This window comes from Chrysemys picta, chromosome 20, assembly GCF_011386835.1.
Source record: "Chrysemys picta bellii isolate R12L10 chromosome 20, ASM1138683v2, whole genome shotgun sequence".
Classification (NCBI taxonomy): Eukaryota; Metazoa; Chordata; order Testudines; family Emydidae; genus Chrysemys; species Chrysemys picta.
Window position 1 is genome coordinate 11,911,731 of NC_088810.1, and position 18,791 is coordinate 11,930,521.

General features: G+C 64.6%; 1 protein-coding gene across 2 annotated transcripts in view; it reads right to left on the reverse strand.

Annotated features, from left to right (window-relative positions):
- Window positions 1–18,791, reverse strand: part of ZBTB32 (zinc finger and BTB domain containing 32) — a 57,893-nt gene that overhangs the window by 22,247 nt on the left and 16,855 nt on the right. The window contains exons 1-2 of one of the 2 annotated variants that reach the window (XM_042852797.2): window positions 6,612–6,669; window positions 939–2,248 (exon numbers count right to left, since the gene is read on the reverse strand). In XM_042852797.2, the coding sequence (XP_042708731.2) occupies window positions 939–2,176 (1,238 nt within the window). In that variant the 5' untranslated portion in view covers window positions 2,177–2,248; window positions 6,612–6,669. Of the gene's footprint in view, window positions 1–938; window positions 2,249–6,611; window positions 6,670–18,791 lie in introns of those variants that run through there. The other variant, XM_065573724.1, reaches the window with a different exon arrangement.

An 18,791-nucleotide genomic window follows, 5' to 3' on the forward strand; every position in this document is an offset into this window, starting at 1 on the left:
GCGAGTCACCCGGCCACCCCCTCCCATGGGACCTGTTTCATCTCGGGCTCCGCCAATCTCTGGGGCAGGAACCTGCTGGGCTCAGGGTCTGTGCGTCACTGGGGGAACGGGGGACCCTGAGCCATGACCGGCATAACTGCAAACCAGAGAGATCGGGGGGATTTCCCCCCACAGCGCCAGGCCAGGGCTGAGGTACTCGGGAGCTCCCCCCATGGACAATGCTTTCCCTCCCATCAGCGCCCCCGGGCTGCAATGCCCCTACCCCAGGGTTAATCCAGCTGGCCTGGCACCAGGGACGAGCGGCCTCTGGCCACAGGTGCGAAAAGTCAGCGGTGCTTGGCAAGGCGCATGTGCGGCTGGTCCCTGCCTGTCCCCAGTGCCCTGCTCAGAGCTGCAACAGCACCTGCCATGCCTGCCTTCACGGGGAGGGTGCCCCAAGGAGACCAGGCAGGAAATGAGTGACGCGGCCAGTTCCCACAGAATAGGGCCTGCGGCCGAGAGCCAGTGCGCCCCGGAGCCGCGGGGGGAGGGCGGGCAGCAGCCTCATGGCCTGAATCATCCCCCCGGGCTCGCAGCCCCCCTGCTCTAACCCACTAGACCCTACTTCCCACCCAGGGACAGGGATAGAACCCAGGAGTCCCAGCTCCCAGCTCCCCCTGCTCTAACCCACTAGACCTCACTTACCGCCCAGGGACAGGGATAGAACCCAGGAGTCCTGGCTCCCAGCTCCCCCTGCTCTAACCCACTAGACCCCACTTCCCTCCCAGGGACAGGGATAGAACCCAGGAGTCCTGGCTCCCAGCTCCCCCTGCTCTAATCCACTAGACCCCACTCCCCTCCCAGGGCCAGCCAGGGATAGAACCCAGGAGTCCTGCTCCCAGCCTCCCCCAACCCACTCCCATCACCTATGGCTTCTCTCCCACCCCCACCCCGCTCACCTCTGGTCTTCCAGTTGCTTCTCTCTGCCCGTGATCCCACTGGGGGTGCCCGGCTTCCCCATCTCCAGCCCGCAGGGGAAGGGTCGGACGTAGCCATGGAAACCCACCGATGCGGAGAGGGCCATGTGCCCAGGCCCCAGGTTGCCCAAAGGCGAAGGCAGCGACTGCAGCTGGTAGCTGAGCAATGGCGGGCAGGGCTGGTAGCCAGCAACCACCCCCTCTGGCCCCCAGAGCGCCTCTGGCGGCCAGGGATGGGCGCGGTGCTCCTGAGGCAGTGGCCGGGCCGTAGCTGTGATGACGCTTTCCCGTGGCTTGAGGGAGGACTGTTCAAACAGGACCCAACTGGGTGCCAAGCTGCCATCTTGGATTTGGCTCCCCTTACTGTCTGGCCTACCCAGGGCCAGGCAGGGCCCATTGGCTAATAAAACTAGGTCATGGTTGCCTGGCGACTTCATCTGGGACATCCCATCCGCTGTCTCCTTCTTCGCGTCTTGGGCGCCAACCCCGTGATTGCTGCCAGCCCTGTCACCAATGACAACTCCATCATGGTCACCAGCACCATCGCCAATGGCAACCCTGTCATGGCCACCAGCCCAATCACCAATGCCAACTCCATCATGGCCGCCAGTCCTGTTGCCAATGCCCACTTCGTCAGGGCCATCAGCCCTGTCGCCAATGGCAACTCCGTCATGGCCACCAATCCTGTCGCCAATGTCAACCCCGTCATGGCCACCAGTCCTGTGGCCAACTCCACCATGACCACCAGTCTTGTCGCCAATGGCAAGCCCATCATGGCCACCAGTCCTGTCCCCAACGCCAACTGAATCATGGCCGCCAGCCCTGTCGCCAATGCCAGTCCCATCGGGGTCTCTAGTCCCCAGCGCCCTAAGGCACACCTGCTCCAGCTCCTCCATCTCCAGGTCCCGGGCAGTGGCCAAGAGGCTGGTGAGCTCCTCAGGAGCCACCTCAAGGCTGCCGGTGTAGGCAAAGTCCAGGACGTGCTTGAAGGTGGCAGGCGCAAGGAAGTCCAGGCTGCAGAGCTTGCTGGGGCCCTGTGGCAGGAGGAGCCGGGCCAGGGTGCGGCTGGCGCAGGCCAGCACCAAGCTGTGGGCCGGGAAGTCCCGCTGGCCCACACGCACCAACACGTCGCACAGGGCCCGCGCATGCCTCAGCTCACTGGCCCGGTGCAGCAGCAGGTCCGGGTGTGAGGGGCTGTGCAGCCTGACCCGCCGCGCCATCTCCCTGCCACGGGGCTCAGGGGCGCTGCCGGTCAGGGGTCAGCTCCTCCATTAGCCGCAGGGCTCTTCCTCCTGGGGACAAGGGGAGAGGGAGATTGTCAGTGGGGATGGGCTGCACAAGATGGCCGCCAGGCTCTCAGACCCAATGCACAGGGATGGTAGGAGTATGCGTGGAGAGGGGGGGCTGCACAAGATGGCCGCCGGGCTCTCAGACCCAAGGCTCAGGGACAGCGGGAGCGTGTGGGGGGTAGGGGGACTGTAGAAAATGGCCGCCAGGGTCACAGACCCAACGCTCAGGGATGGCGGGACTGTGCATGGGGAGGGGGGCTGCAAAAGATGGCTGCCGGGCTCTCAGACCCAATGCTCAGGGATGGTGGGAGTGTGTGTGGGCTCTCAGACCCAATGCTCAGGGATGGTGGGAGTGTGTGTGGGGCGGAGGGGTGGGACTGCACATGATGGCCGCCGAGGTCACAGACCCAATGCTCAGGGATGGCGGGAACATGCCCGTTGAGAGGAATTTGGACCCCCACCCCCTCCCATTTCACTTTAGTTACACAGACAGTTGTCCCTCATTCCCCTCCCCTCTTGCCAGCTCTGGGCAGGACTGTGCCTGGAGGGAGGGGCTGGCAGGAGGGGTGCATGGAGGGGGGACGGTTGTGGGGGAGGGCAGAGGGTTGCTGGGGGTTGCGTGGAAGAGGTGGCGGCCTTGCAGGAGTTGGGGGCATTGGTGTGTAGATGAGGGGACTAGCAGGAGTGGGGGTTTGGGAAGAGTGTGTTGGGAGAGGAGATGGCGGGAGCGGAGGGCAGAGGGGCAGATGGAACGGGGAGGTTGGCAGGAGCAGGGTCTCAGTGCGGGGTGGGGGTGGGCCTGGGCCAGCTAGGGGGATCGGGCAGGGCCGTGAGCCATTCCCAAGGGGGGCAGGTCCTGGGCCAGCTTGGGAGGGGGGCGTTAGCCTGTCCCTTGGGGGGCAGGGACTGGGCCGGCTGAGAGGGCCATGAGCCAGGCCTGGGCTGGCTGAGGGGGGCCATGAGCCTGTCCCACGTGGGGCAGGGCCTGGGCCGGCTGAGGGGGCCGTGAGCCCATCTCGCAGGGGGCAGTGCCTGGGCCGGCTGAGGGGGCCGTGAGCCTAGCTCATGGGGGGCAGGGCCTAGGCCGTCGGGGGGCGGGGGGCAGGGCCTGGGCCAGCTGGGGGGGCTGTGAGCCCATCTCATGGGGGAGCAGGGCTTGGGCCGGCTGGAGGGGCAGGGCCTGGACTGGCTGGGGGAGGCCGTGAGCCCGGGCCACAGGGGGCAGGGCCTCCGCAGCGCAGCGCTGTGGGGTTTGGGGTTTTCGCTTTGTTGTCTGCGAGGCAGGAAGTTGGAGGGGGGATGGGGGGGGTGAGCGCCCAGGTCTCTCAAGTGCATGAGAAAGTGTCTGTCCCCCCACCCCTCCAACCCCTGGCTCTGCTCCCACAACAAAGGCAGCGACGCCAGCGCGGGTTCGGTACATGAAAGAGGCGGCCCCGCCAGAGAGCGCTGGGGGGAGCGGGGTGCTCCGGACTGGGGGTTGACTGGGAGCCAGCGCAGGGATCTCCTCCCTCCAGTGCATCCTAAGCCCCCTCCCCAGTACCTCCCCCCCAGGAGAGCTCCCCTCAAACTCCTGTGTGCAGAGGAGAGCGCTCAGTGCAGCATTGCACATATGGAGCAAGCACCGGGCCCCGCTCCCCTCCCAGTGCCAGGGAGAGAACCCAGGAGTCCTGGCTCCCAGCCCACCCCCCCCACCCCACCCCCCGCACTCTAACCACTAGACCCCACTCCCCTCCCAGGGCTAGGGAGAGAACCCAGGAGTCTGGGCCCCTGCACAGACGCTTTTTAAAAGATGCACTGAGCTACTCTTCTCCTCCCACAGTCCCCGTGAATTTGATCCAAGGTTTCCAGGTGCCCAGATGTTTTAATGAGACCCCTGATTTTTTTGGGGGGAGAGGGGAGCTTGGCGCTTCCTGGACACAGAGCCTCTTTGGGGTGTCAGGCACCGGCACCCCAAAAGCACTAGCCCCTTTTCAGAAGCAGTGGCCAAAGGTGCCCCCCAGATAGGGCAGGGGACAGGGCAGAAGGGAGTGAGATGGGGCCGTTCCAGGGCAAAGCTGTAATGGGCGCTGCACTTTATAGGGACACTGGTGGCCAGCTCCACCCGCACCCTATGCCTGGGTTTGTGGGGGCACCTCCTGCCCCTCTGCTGTTCTCGCAGGGACACTCTACAGAGGCCGAGGGATCTGGCCAAGTTCGGATGGACTCTTCCAGTCCCATCAAACTGCTTCTAACTCACTGCAGCAGGGTGGCCCTCCTTGGCCGGCTGAAAACCCAGAGGCCTCCACTGAGATCAGGGCCCCCCACCCCTGCCGATTGTGCCAGGTGCTGCACAGACCCCGACCAAGATCAGGCCCTCCCCCCCCCCTCCCCCTCCAATTGTGCCGGGTGCTGCCCAGACCCCGACTGAGATCAGGGCTCCATTCTGCCGGGTGCTGCCCAGACCCCAACCGAGATCAGGGCCCTGCTATGCCAGGCGCTGCAAAGACCCTGACCAAGATCAGGGCCCCATTTTGCCAGGTGCTGCACAGACCCCGACCAAGATCAGGGCCTCCCCCTCTCCCCCTCCAATTGTGCCAGGCGCTGCACAGACTCCGACCGAGATCAGGGCCCCCCCATTGTGCCAGGCACTGCAGATATATAGCAAGCGATTCCCTCCACTGAAGAGCTTACAATTCAGATCGACAACGTAGACAGAAAAGAGGGTTATGCACTCCATGAGGAAACTGAGGCTCCGACGGCCTGGGTGACATCCCAAAGGTCCCACAGGAACTCTGTGGCAAAGCTGGGAATCGGGCCCAGGTGGGGTGAGTCCCAAACTCACGTTCTGGTTATTATTAATTAAAAAAATAAAACAACCCCCCAAAGAACCAAAGCCCCTCTTCCCCCCCAACTCAGACACTTGCAAAACCATTGGGAGCAAAACATGCATGTCCCATCCTCTGCAGAGACTGCCAGGCGAAAACAGGGCAGGGCTGGGGCACCCAGGCCTATTTCCAGTGTCGAAGCAACAAGGACCCCCCAAATACCAGCTCCAGTCACCACCAGAAAGTGCCAGGGAAAGAGGGCAGCGCCCCTCATTCCCCCCGACTCTCCCATGTTCCAGGGCACCGTCAGGAGGGCCAGTCTCCTGGCCACGTGGCCTCTGCACGGCATCTGTCAGCAGTTGTGGCAGCTGACAGCTCGCTAAATTCCTGATTGTTTGGCCTGTCCAGTGCCTGGCACAATGGGGCCCAGGGCTGGGGCTGGGGCTCCCGGGTGAGGGGCTGGGGGACCGGAGAATCCTCCCCATAATGACACTGCAGCTGGGAGAGGGACACTGAACTTGACAATGGCTATTTATCTATTTAACAAAGCTCCCTGGGATGGGGGGTAACCCCAGCGCGGCCCCATGGGAGGGGACAGGAATCGGGGTGCATTTTAAAGTGAGCCTGGTGGCCACGGCCCAGCCAGGCCAGGAGTCAGTGACTGGCAGGCTCAGGGCTAGCGGGGGAGGGCGCCGGCGCAGGGTACACGCCGATGGAGGCCTGAGATCGGAACCCGCGGCTGGCACCTGGGTGATGCGGGGGGCAGGGGCCTCAGCGAGTTAAGTACTCCGGTTGGGTTAATTCCACAGGGGGCCTTGCCCCGATTTCCTCTCCCTGCTGGCAGGACACCCTATGGATTTGCTGATGGCCGGAAGCCAGGGGGCACAGGGCAACTGGGCTAGGGGATGGGGAAGGTGATGAGGGGTAGAGACCATCCGCAGGGACCTAGATGCTGTGAAAACATAAGGGGCTGGCTCAGGGGGCAGGGAATAGAGCAGGGGCCTGTCCCCTCTAGGGGGTACTGGCCCCGATTCAGCCGCGGGGCGGGGGACTGTCTAGCTTAGGGGGTGCGGAATGGGTCACGGGGCCTTTCCCCTCTAGGGGGCTCTGGCCCTGATCCGGCCCAGTGCAGACCGGGGATGCAAACCCCTCCATCGGTGGCACAACCCACAAGCAGCTGCAGACCTGGGAGAAATGAGTTGCCTTGTTCTCAGTTCCCTCAGCAGCTGGGACTGAGCGGGGACCAGCCAGGGGGTCTCCCTGGGGCACGGCGGCAGGGGGCCAGCAGCTCGCACTGTTGCTGTCCCTGGTGCCCTGGTTCCCCCTCCCCCCCGGGGCCCAGAGGGGCTGCCCCCGTTGGAAAGGGTTACGCACGCCGCGGTGGGGAGGGCGGCGAGCGTGGGACATCCTGTGCCGTGACATGAGGAAACAGACGTGCACAGAACCTAGAGAGGAGGGAAGAGAAAATGCAAGGTGCGGTGGAAACGGGCAGCCGCCTCCCTGAGAGATTGTCCCCAGGATCCTCCCCCGCCCCCTCCCAGAGCTAAGACCCTGCCACTCACCCCGCCCGGGGGCACCAAGCCAGCCCCATCCATCCTTCACCCGCAGCAGACGTCTCTTCCACTGACAGTCCCTGTCAATCAGGTGTCAAGGTCTTGGGTCCCGTCGATGGGCCAGGGGACCCACCCACGCCCTGCCATTGGCTGGGAGAGGTGTCTGGTGAGCTTACATTGGACAAGGGGAGCTGTCAGCGAGGACCAATCTGGCACCACCCAGAGGGATTTGACTTTTCGGAGAAAAAAATGATGTTTTCTTTGAAGGGAAACTTGATTTTTTTGGCGCTAAGATGCAGCCAGCTCTGGGGCAGGGCAGCTGGGGAACAACCACACATAACACCGCATGGGGACAGCTCGCCTGGTGCTGGGATTCAGCCATCTCTGGGGTAGGGCAGCTGGGGAACAGACTGGTCGGGGGAGGGGGGGCTGAATGTGACTCTGACACACACACCCCAGTGACTGGGAGGGGCAGACAGTACCATCCTGTCATGAGAATTCAGGGTCCAGTTTCTCCTGAGCCTTCCCCAGCTTCAGCAGGGCCCCATGGCAGTGGGGGCGGGAGCGGGCTGCATTGTTCCATTGCTGCCCCCCCAGGGGTGCCAGGCTGAGCCAATGCCCAACAGCTTCACGCCCCACACATTGCAGCCAGTATTGGGGGGGATCTGCTGTATGGGGAGGCTGCCCCCAAAACACATTGTGCCCTGACCCCCCGCCCCGCCCTCCCTACCCATCCACACCCTCACCTCACATCGGCACCCTCACCCCGGCGGTGTTCCCTGTCATACCCCAGCCATGCCCTTACATGCCTCTGCCTGGCTTCCCCTCTTGGGGGGGCCAGTCCCAGGGCAGAGGATGGACTGGCTCCGGGGGGGGCAGGGACCAAGCCAGCGATTCTGGCCCCCTGAGAAATAACCGAGAGGGGCTGGTTTTCGTTTTACTGAGAAACAAAAGTGAAGGGTGGGGGCGGGGGCAGGGGACACTGGGGGGCGGGAGGGGGAGGGGGGCTCTGTGGGGCCTGGGGATGATTCAGCGCCCAGGGCTGTGGGAAACGGGGACAGGGTGAGTTTCCACCAGGCAGAGCAGGCGCCTGCTGATACATCCCTGGGGGCCAAGTAGCCCTGCTTCAACAGAGAGGGGGTGGGGCAGGAGTGAGGGGCACCGGAACAGCTAGATGGGGGAGCCCAGGCTGGGCTAGCAGGGGGATGTGGGTCGGAAGTGAGGGGCACCGGGAGAACTAGAGGGGGGAGCCCAAGGCTGGGTTAGCAGGGAGATGTGGGTCGGGAGTGAGGGGCACCGGTAGCGCTCCGGGGGAGCCCAAGGCTGGGTTAGCAGGGGGATGTGGGTTGGGAGTGAGGGGCACTGTTAGTGCTCCGGGGGAGCCCAAGGCTGGGTTAGCAGGGGGATGTGAGTCAGGAGTGAGGGGCACTGGTAGTGCTCCGGGGGAGCCCAAGGCTGGGTTAGCAGGGGGATTGGGTCAGAAGTGAGGGGCACCGGTAGCACTCCGGGGGAGCCCAAGGCTGGGTTAGCAGGGGGATGTGGGTTGGGAGTGAGGGGCACTGTTAGTGCTCCGGGGGAGCCCAAGGCTGGGTTAGCAGGGGGATGTGGGTTGGGAGTGAGGGGCACTGTTAGTGCTCCGGGGGAGCCCAAGGCTGGGTTAGCAGGGGGATGTGGGTTGGGAGTGAGGGGCACTGTTAGTGCTCCGGGGGAGCCCAAGGCTGGGTTAGCAGGGGGATGTGAGTCAGGAGTGAGGGGCACTGGTAGTGCTCCGGGGGAGCCCAAGGCTGGGTTAGCAGGGGGATTGGGTCAGAAGTGAGGGGCACCGGTAGCGCTCCGGGGGAGCCCAAGGCTGGGTTAGCAGGGGGATGTGGGTTGGGAGTGAGGGGCACTGTTAGTGCTCCGGGGGAGCCCAAGGCTGGGTTAGCAGGGGGATGTGAGTCAGGAGTGAGGGGCACTGGTAGTGCTCCGGGGGAGCCCAAGGCTGGGTTAGCAGGGGGATTGGGTCAGAAGTGAGGGGCACCGGTAGCGCTCCGGGGGAGCCCAAGGCTGGGTTAGCAGGGGGATGTGAGTCGGGAGTGAGGGGCACTGGTAGTGCTCCAGGGGAGCCCAAGGCTGGGTTAGCAGGGGGATTGGGTCAGGAGTGAGGGGCACCGGTAGCGCTCCGGGGGAGCCCAGGGCTGGGTTAGCAGGGGGATGTGAGTCGGGAGCGAGGGGCACCATCAGAGCTGGGTGGGGAGCCCAGGACTGGGATGGCAGGGTGGGGGGCTTCAGAACCACAAGTGGGTTTTTTTCTGGACTGTCAGGTCCCAATTGTGATTTCTGGCCATTGAAATTCAACTTCAGAGATGACATTAGAGCAGCAGGACATAGCTGACCGCAGCGTGAAACCAGTTCAGAGGGAATTATCTTGTGGGAGCCCAAACACCTGGGTTCTCCCTGGCTCTGGGTGTGGAGTGGGATCTAGTGGTTGGAGGGAGGGCTGGAACTCAGGATGCCTGGCTCCTTTCGCTGCTGTCTGATCTTGGAGAAGTGCCTTGCCTCGCTGTGCCTCAGTTTCCGCTGAGCAAGCTGTGGCAGATGGGAGCAGGATGAGGGGGAAGGGTATCCTGAGCAGTCACTGCCCCTCAGCATGACCCCCTGGGTCGCTGGGGTTTCCAGTCCCACAGAGGTGAGGGCTCCAGGGCCCCTGGGCAGGGCCAGAGACTCCGCGGGCTGATTCATAGCGAAAGGAAGATGCAAATTGAACGGGCCGGGGCCTGTAACTGTCTGCGAAGGGGAAAACATGGGGGGTGAGCCAGAAACTCAGCGACCCACCACGGGGCTGGCTCTGACCCACGGCTCCCTCCGATCCTGGTGCAGGGCTGGCTCTGACCCACAGCTCCCACCTGTCCTCGTACAGGGCTGGCTGTGACCCACGGCTCCCCCTGTCCTGGTGTGGGGCTGGCTGTAACGCATGGCTCCCCCTGTCCTAGTGGTACGCTGGCTGTGACCCATGGCTTTCCCCCCCCCATCCTGGTGCTGGGCTGGCTGTGACCCATGGCTACCCCGCCCCCCAGTCTTGGTACTGGGCTGCCTGTGACCAACGACTCCCCCAACCCTGCTGCAGGGCTGGCTGTGACCCAAGGCTCCACCCATCTTCGTGCTGCACTGGCTATGATCCACGGCTCCCCCTATCCTGGTGCAGGGCTAGCCATGACCCACGGCTCCCCCCCATCCTGGTGCAGGGCTAGCTATGACCTATTCCTCCCCCCAACCTGGTGCCGGGCTGGCTGTGACCCACGGCTCCCCCCCAATCTGGTGCCAGGCTGGCTGTGACCCACGGCTCCCCCCCAACCTGGTGCAGGGCTAGCTATGACCCACGGCTCCCCCCAACCTGGTGCCGGGCTGGCTGTGACCCACGACTCCCCCCCAACCTGGTGCCAGGCTGGCTGTGACCCATGGCTCCCCCCCAACCTGGTGCCAGGCTGGCTGTGACCCACGGCTCCCGCCCAACCTGGTGCTGGGCTGGCTGTGACCCACGGCTCCCCCCCAACCTGGTGCAGGGCTAGCTATGACCCACGACACCCCCCATCCTAGTGCAGAGCTGGCTGTGACCCATGGCTCCCCCTGTCCTGGTGCGCACCTGGCTGTCACCCACGGCTAACCCCCCCTCCCCCCTCGCACACACACACAGCCCTGGTCCTGGTATGGGGCTGGCTGTGACCCATGGCTCTCCCCCACTGTCCTGGTGCGGGGCTGGCTGTGACCCACGGCTCCCTCCATCCTGGTGCAGGGCACGCTATGACCTATTAATCCCCTCCATCCTGGTGCTGGGATGGCTGTGACCCACGGCTCCCCCCCTCCCGTCCTGATGCAGGGCTGGCTGTGACCCATGACTCCCCCCAATCCTGGAACTGGGCTCCCCCCGTCCTGGTGCGGGGCTCTCTGTGACCCATGACTCCCCCCCGTCCAAATGGGGGACTTGCTGTGACCCACAGCTCCCCCCTCCTCCCCCATCCAATCCTGGAGCTGGGCTGTCTGGGACCAATGGCTCCCCCCGTCCAGGTGATGGACTGTCTTTGACCCAAGGCTCCCCCTTTCCTGGTGTGGGGCTTGTTGTGACCCACAGCTACCCCCACCCCTTCCTGGTGCAAGGCTCTCTGTGACCCATGGCTCCCCCCACCCCGTCCTGGTGCAGGACTTCCTGTAACCTAAGGCTCCCCCTGTCCTGGTGCGGAGCTGGCTGTCACCCACGGCTAACCCCCCCACACCCCTGGTCTCAGTAGGGGGCTAGCTGTGACCCACGGCTCCCCACCCCCATCTTGATGCTGGGCTGCTCTGACCCATGGTTGCCCCTGTCCTGGTGCTAGGCTGGCTGTGACCCATGGCTCCACCCAGTCCTGGTGCTGGACTGTCTGTGACCCACGGTTCCCCCCCATCCAGGTGATGGATTGTCTTTGACCCACGGCTCCCCCGTCCTGGTGCGGGGCTGGTTGTGACACACAGCTACCCCCCCTTCCTGGTGCGGGGCTCTCTGTGACCCACGGCTCCCCCAGTCCAAGTGCTGGGATGGGTGTGACCCATGGCTCCCTCTCGTCCTGGTGCAGGGCTGACTGTGACCCACGGTTCCTTCGATCCTGGTGCGGCCCTTACTGTGACCCATGGCTCCCCCCATCCTGGGAGGCACTGGCTATGACCCCCGGCCCTCCCCATCCTGGTGCCAGGCTCACTGTGACCAACGGCTCCCCCCGTCCTGGTGCGGGACTGGCTGTGACCCATGACTCCCCCCAATCCTGGTGTGGGGCTGGCTGTTGTCACACCCCAAGGCCACCTCCCTCAGGGAGTCCCCTGGGAAGGCAGATCAGCACTGTATATTGCTAACGCTGTTGCTAGCATTGCAAAGCATTTTGGGGAGGGTCAAAGGTGTCTGAGTGGGGAGTGGAAGTTTCCTTTGCAGGTACAAAAGGCAGAGGGAGGAAAGAAAGAAGAAAGCAGAGAATGGGTTAACTCAACGCTGCAGCTATCAAGCTCAGTCCGAAGATAAGAAGCTAACTCCAGCCCAAGGCCAGCTGCTACCTGCCAAGACAACCCCCTCGACCAACCATGAGAAAGGAGAGTTGTTAAACAAAATGCAGGGGCCAGAAAAAAAAAAAAGTCAAAGGCCAGCCAGGAACAAACAGAACTGTCTCACGGCCCTGAAACTGAGTGTTTTGGGAAAGCTAAAAAAACTATGGAAGGCCGGTTTGGACTGGCACAGAGGGCACCAGGACCAGAGGTCCCCGAATGGAGCACCCCTCCCACCCCCACAAGAAGCTAGGACTTAAAAACCCTCCTGAGAGTTGGAGCAATTTGGAGAACACAGCAGATCCTTGGACGGCCTGGGCCCAGGACAGCACTCCCATCCACCTTCCTCCCCCTTCTTCTGACGTTACACCCAGACTTGGCCAGTCTAGGTCGTGTGTGTGTGAGTATGAAAGTGGGTTAGGGCTTGGGGCATTAACACTTCCTTCCTTCCTCTGAGTGACATGGGAGCATTCCCAGCACTCTCTGCTGTTATTTTATTATTTTATCAATAAAGCTTTAAAATGTAGACCCTTGGCATGCTTCGTCATCTCCTCCCTAAAAGGATCCTGAGTCATCAGCCTGATCAACTGACACCTTCAGGCAAATTGGTAACAAAAATCTGTCACAGTTTTGGTGGAGAACTGCGGAGGGGGCCCTTGATATTTCATGTTTGCTCCGCTCAGCACTGTTGGTATTTCATGTTGAGGATTTTATATTACAGGTGTGCCCCACCCTCAGTTGTATCATAGCTGAGAACTGGAGAGGGGTTTAGCGTTCCACTCTCCACCAAGGTCGGAGGGGGAAAGGTGCTGGTGGGTCAACCCCCGGTCGTAGAAGTGCTGGGTTCTAGGCGGACTTAGAGATCCTCGCTCCAGTCATAGAAGGGCTGAGTGGAAGGGGAGAACTTAGGGTTTCTCGCTCTGCCTCTGGGAGGGGTTTTGCTAGGGTTACCATATTTTGTGCCTCCAAATGGAGGACACTCCACGGCCCCCGGCCTCGCCCCCAGCCCTGCCTACACCCCCGCCCAACCCCGCCCCCTCCCCAAAGTCTCCGCCCTCTCCCCTGCTTCCCGCGAATATTTGATTCGCGGGAAGCCTGAAGCAGGTAAGGGGAGTGTGGGGGGAGGAGGCGCGGCCCAGGCTGGCCCCCCGGCGTTTCCAGCCTGGGTCAGCTCGGGCCCTGGGGTGCCAGCCCCAGCCGACCACCCCCGGCCCGCCTAGCACTGCTGGTCCCCGCCGGCCCGGCCGACCCGGCTCCCCGCGGGCCCGGCCGACCCGGCTCCCCGGCTGACCGGCTCCCCGCGGGCCCGGCCGACCCGGCTCCCCGCCGGCCCGGCTCCCCGCGGGCCCGGCTGACCCGGCTCCCCGCCGGCCCGGCTCCCCGCGGGCCCGGCTGACCCGGCTCCCCGCCGGCCCGGCTCCCCGCGGGCCCGGCTGACCCGGCTCCCTGCCGGCCTGGCTCCCCGCGGGCCCGGCTGACCCGGCTCCCCGCCGGCCCGGCCGACCCTCTCCCCGACCGACCCGGCTCCCCGGCTGACCGGCTCCCCGCGGGCCCGGCCGACCCGGCTCCCCGCCGGCCCGGCCGACCCAGCTCCCCGGCCGACCCGGCTCCCCGGCTGACCGGCTCCCCGCCGGCCCGGCTGACCGGCTCCCCGCCGGCCCGGCTCCCCGCGAGCCCGGCTGACCCGGCTCCCCGCCGGCCCGGCCGACCCGGCTCCCCGCCGGCCCGGCCGACCCGGCTCCCCGGCTGACCGGCTCCCCGCGAGCCCGGCTCCCCGCGGGCCCGGCTGACCCGGCTCCCCGGCTGACCGGCTCCCCGCCGGCCCGGCCGACCCGGCTCCCCGCCGGCCCGGCCGACCTGGCTCCCCGGCCAACCCGGCTCCCCGCCGGCCCGGCTCCCCGCGGGCCCGGCTGACCCGGCTCCCCGCGGGCCCGGCTCCCCGCGGGCCCGGCTGACCCGGCTCCCCGCCGGCCCGGCTCCCCGCCGGCCCTGCTCCCCGCCGGCCCGGCCGACCCAGCTCCCCGGCCGACCCGGCTCCCCGGCTGACCGGCTCCCCGCCGGCCCGGCTGACCCGGCTCCCCGCCGGCCCGGCTCCCCGCGGGCCCGGCTGACCCGGCTCCCCGCCGGCCCGGCTGACCCGGCTCCCCGCCGGCCCGGCCGACCCGGCTCCCCGCGGGCCCGGCCGACCCGGCTCCCCGGCTGACCGGCTCCCCGCGAGCCCGGCTCCCCGCGGGCCCGGCTGACCCGGCTCCCCGGCTGACCGGCTCCCCGCGGGCCCGGCCGACCCGGCTCCCCGCTGGCCCGGCTCCCCGCCGGCCCGGCCGACCCGGCTCCCCGCCGGCCCGGCCGACCCAGCTCCCCGGCCGACCCGGCTCCCCGGCTGACCGGCTCCCCGCCGGCCCGGCTGACCCGGCTCCCCGCCGGCCCTGCTCCCCGCCGGCCCGGCCGACCCAGCTCCCCGGCCGACCCGGCTCCCCGGCTGACCGGCTCCCCGCCGGCCCGGCTGACCCGGCTCCCCGCCGGCCCGGCTCCCCGCGGGCCCGGCTGACCCGGCTCCCCGCCGGCCCGGCTGACCCGGCTCCCCGCCGGCCCGGCCGACCCGGCTCCCCGCGGGCCCGGCTGACCCGGCTCCCTGCCGGCCTGGCTCCCCGCGGGCCCGGCTGACCCGGCTCCCCGCCGGCCCGGCCGACCCTCTCCCCGACCGACCCGGCTCCCCGGCTGACCGGCTCCCCGCGGGCCCGGCCGACCCGGCTCCCCGCCGGCCCGGCCGACCCAGCTCCCCGGCCGACCCGGCTCCCCGGCTGACCGGCTCCCCGCCGGCCCGGCTGACCGGCTCCCCGCCGGCCCGGCTCCCCGCGAGCCCGGCTGACCCGGCTCCCCGCCGGCCCGGCCGACCCGGCTCCCCGCCGGCCCGGCCGACCCGGCTCCCCGGCTGACCGGCTCCCCGCGAGCCCGGCTCCCCGCGGGCCCGGCTGACCCGGCTCCCCGGCTGACCGGCTCCCCGCCGGCCCGGCCGACCCGGCTCCCCGCCGGCCCGGCCGACCTGGCTCCCCGGCCAACCCGGCTCCCCGCCGGCCCGGCTCCCCGCGGGCCCGGCTGACCCGGCTCCCCGCGGGCCCGGCTCCCCGCGGGCCCGGCTGACCCGGCTCCCCGCCGGCCCGGCTCCCCGCCGGCCCTGCTCCCCGCCGGCCCGGCCGACCCAGCTCCCCGGCCGACCCGGCTCCCCGGCTGACCGGCTCCCCGCCGGCCCGGCTGACCCGGCTCCCCGCCGGCCCGGCTCCCCGCGGGCCCGGCTGACCCGGCTCCCCGCCGGCCCGGCTGACCCGGCTCCCCGCCGGCCCGGCCGACCCGGCTCCCCGCGGGCCCGGCCGACCCGGCTCCCCGGCTGACCGGCTCCCCGCGAGCCCGGCTCCCCGCGGGCCCGGCTGACCCGGCTCCCCGGCTGACCGGCTCCCCGCGGGCCCGGCCGACCCGGCTCCCCGCTGGCCCGGCTCCCCGCCGGCCCGGCCGACCCGGCTCCCCGCCGGCCCGGCCGACCCAGCTCCCCGGCCGACCCGGCTCCCCGGCTGACCGGCTCCCCGCCGGCCCGGCTGACCCGGCTCCCCGCCGGCCCTGCTCCCCGCCGGCCCGGCCGACCCAGCTCCCCGGCCGACCCGGCTCCCCGGCTGACCGGCTCCCCGCCGGCCCGGCTGACCCGGCTCCCCGCCGGCCCGGCTCCCCGCGGGCCCGGCTGACCCGGCTCCCCGCCGGCCCGGCCGACCCGGCTCCCCGCGGGCCCGGCCGACCCGGCTCCCCGGCTGACCGGCTCCCCGCGAGCCCGGCTCCCCGCGGGCCCGGCTGACCCGGCTCCCCGGCTGACCGGCTCCCCGCGGGCCCGGCCGACCCGGCTCCCCGCTGGCCCGGCTCCCCGCCGGCCCGGCCGACCCGGCTCCCCGCCGGCCCGGCCGACCCAGCTCCCCGGCCGACCCGGCTCCCCGGCTGACCGGCTCCCCGCCGGCCCGGCTGACCCGGCTCCCCGCCGGCCCCGCTCCCCGCGGGCCCGGCTGACCCGGCTCCCCGCCGGCCCGGCTCCCCGCCGGCCCGGCCAACCCGGCTCCCCACCGGCCCAGCTCCCCGCGGGCCCGGCCAGCCCGGCCCCCCGCCAGCCCGGCCGACCCGGCTCCCCGCGGGCCCGGCCGACCCGGCTCCCCGGCTGACCGGCTCCCCGCGAGCCCGGCTCCCCGCGGGCCTGGCTGACCCGGCTCCCCGGCTGACCGGCTCCCCGCCGGCCTGGCCGACCCGGCTCCCTGCCGGCCCGGCTCCCCGCCGGCCCGGCCGACCCGGCTCCCCACCGGCCCGGCCGACCCAGCTCCCCGGCCGACCCTCTTAACGTCTCTCCCTCTGGCCCAGTGAGGTAACATTGGAAGCCCCAGTGCTGCCGTGAGCAACGTGAAATCTCAAGAGATTAACAGACCTTAAGAGTTGTACTGACGGATTGTGACATCATGTTTGGGAAACAGAAGGGTACAGCTGCGGACTTGGGAGTCCCGCAGTAGTGGGCAATGACATCAGCGATGGGTTCAAGCCTAGATGTACGGGCATTCAGGAGTGCGGACACAGTAGTGCGGCTGCCTGGTCAGCTGGCATCATGGGAGGCAGGGGGACCTGATGCCCAAGCCACGGGGGAGGCAGCAAAGAGGGACGGGACCCTGCTGCTCTCGCCAAGGTGGGATACAATCCCTGGGGTTCCATGACGGAGCTTCAGAGCAGTATGCATTCTTGGCAGGATTTGTTAGACTTGTATGCCGAGTATGAAAAGCAGAAGGGCAAAAATCTAGGGGCAGCTGTGGGATTAATTTGGACTGCAGCAGCCATGTGGTATCAAATGTTGTTGGGACAGAAAGAGGAGTTGGGAAGAAGGGAAGAGGTGTGTGCCCGGCAGCTGGGAGGGAAATTGAGCAACTGAAAGCGCAGATCACTAACCAGGCAGCAACTCAGTCCTATGCCCAGGACAAGTTGCAGGCCTTGAGACAGGACTTCCAGGCGGAAAAAGCGGAACTGGCACTGGCTTCAGGGGCTTGTCAAGGATTTGACCATCTGGGCTCAGCAGACGCCCCAAGGGCAGTGTACATGCCATGAAAAGAAAACGGAACAGTTAAAACATAAATTGGCTGTGCGTTCGGTCCAGGCGGCGAGCCTCACGGGGGATGATTCGGGTGACGCTTGTGAGAATCCTCAATTTGGGGCAGAAACTTGTTGCACCCCTATAGCAGCCCTCATTAAGACTGAGGAGAGGTCCAGCGGGTGAAGGGGGGGAGAAGGTTGTATGTACAGTACCCCCAACTACCAGGAGAGCACCCTGTGGGGGTAATCATGAAAAGGAAAGGGACCAGGAGGGGTGGGGGCTAGTTAAGGAGCCCACCCTCCTTGCTGAATTGGTAGTGAAACAAAGCCTGTGCCCACGGAAAGGAACGGTTCGGCAAGAAAAACAGGATCGGGCCCAGACAAGCAGGCAGGCAACAGTTAAAGAAATTGGAAAAGAGAAAGTGAGAAGTTAACTCTGAAGAGGCTGGAGGGAATTAAGCAATGAAACTTTGTAAAAATGTTAAAAGAAAAGGTGTGATGAAAAGAAAATTCTTGGTTTCTTTGCAGCCATTCTGAAGGGAAAATGGGCCCTTTTCCAACGGAATGTCTGTAAATAATCCAGGCAAAGAGGTTATCAAAGTGAAATCTTTTGACTATGAACAAGTTAGTCAAATCTGCTAAAAGAACACTCCTGGTGATTTGCAGGTTTAAGATGAATTGGTGTTGTTTTAAATAATACCAATAAAATCCATTTGAATCTTCTATTCTAAGTTGCAAAACCAAGAAACACTTCTGCCAGACACAGGTAACTAGTGTTGTTTAACTTTGGTATTTAGCATTTAACCCTTAAGGTAACTCAATGCTTTATAAAATTTAAACTATTTTAAATAAAGACCGAAGTCGTGGCTGCAGCAGGGCAGTCAAAGCCAGGAAAATGGGAAAAGATTTTAAATCTGTTTTTTGGTAACAAAATAGCAAATAAGAGCTGTAGTAAAAGAGAGAAAGACCGTGCCCAGCACTAAGCCTTAAGGTGGCTCTTTGTAATCAAACTGTCACTTTGCGAAAGGAAGTCACAAAAGGGGTTGTGTTTTCTTTTTCAAATCACTGTGTGTTTTGGAAGCAGGAGTTAAAAGTTAAAAGTAATCAGAACTCTGGTAAAAGTTGATTGTGTCCCTTTTAAGACAGAGTCTCTGAGCTGCTGATAGTTTTGAATCCAACGCAAGCTAGAAAGCATCTGTGTTAATGCAAATTACCTAATTAATAAAGGTAAAGCCACATTGAAACCTGGCCTGCCTATAGAACAAACACAGGAAAATATGGGGCTAATTCCTCTGTTTTGCCTGCAATCAGCAAGGGTATTTGTAAAATAAAGGAATATTTTAAGCAAGAATCTGCCACCCCCAAAGGGGTAGAAACATGTTCTTTTTGTCTTCCAGAAAATCAGAAGAAGCTGATACCAGCTGAAAAGCAACCCAAAATACCATGAATCAACTGTCACAATAGAAATTGTGTTTTGTGTTCCATGTTTTGTCTTGTATCATTTGTTTTGTTGCTAGCACTGTTGTGTAATAAATGCTGCAGGGAAACATCCTTAGGTAGCAGACAACATATTGGGAGAAATTGGTTTTGGAGCAGGGATTATACATACTGTAGACCTGGAGATAATTAAAAATAAATTAAGCTTTCTGTCCCAGCTACAAAACAGCCTAGTACAGAAATAAATGGAAATGAAAAACCATACTGCTATAGCTATGGGATGTACTGAAATGCAGATACTTGCTTTGTCCACCTTGGAACACAAAATATTTTGGGTAATATTAGGAAACACTAAGGTTTTAATACACTTGCTAAAGCAAAGAAAAAGATCACTGTTTGATACTTATCAGTACAAATGGATGCAGTATGTTTCTAACACAGTAAGACCAGACCTTTTAATTGGGGAAAATTGTTGTTAAAATCGCACATCAACAAGCTCTGGAAGCAAAGATATGGAAAATTAACCCACTCCCCATATTGCACATGGGATCCTTCTGGCAGGCTACCCCAGACCTCGAGCCAGTGGGCTGGGGAGGGAGGGAAGCG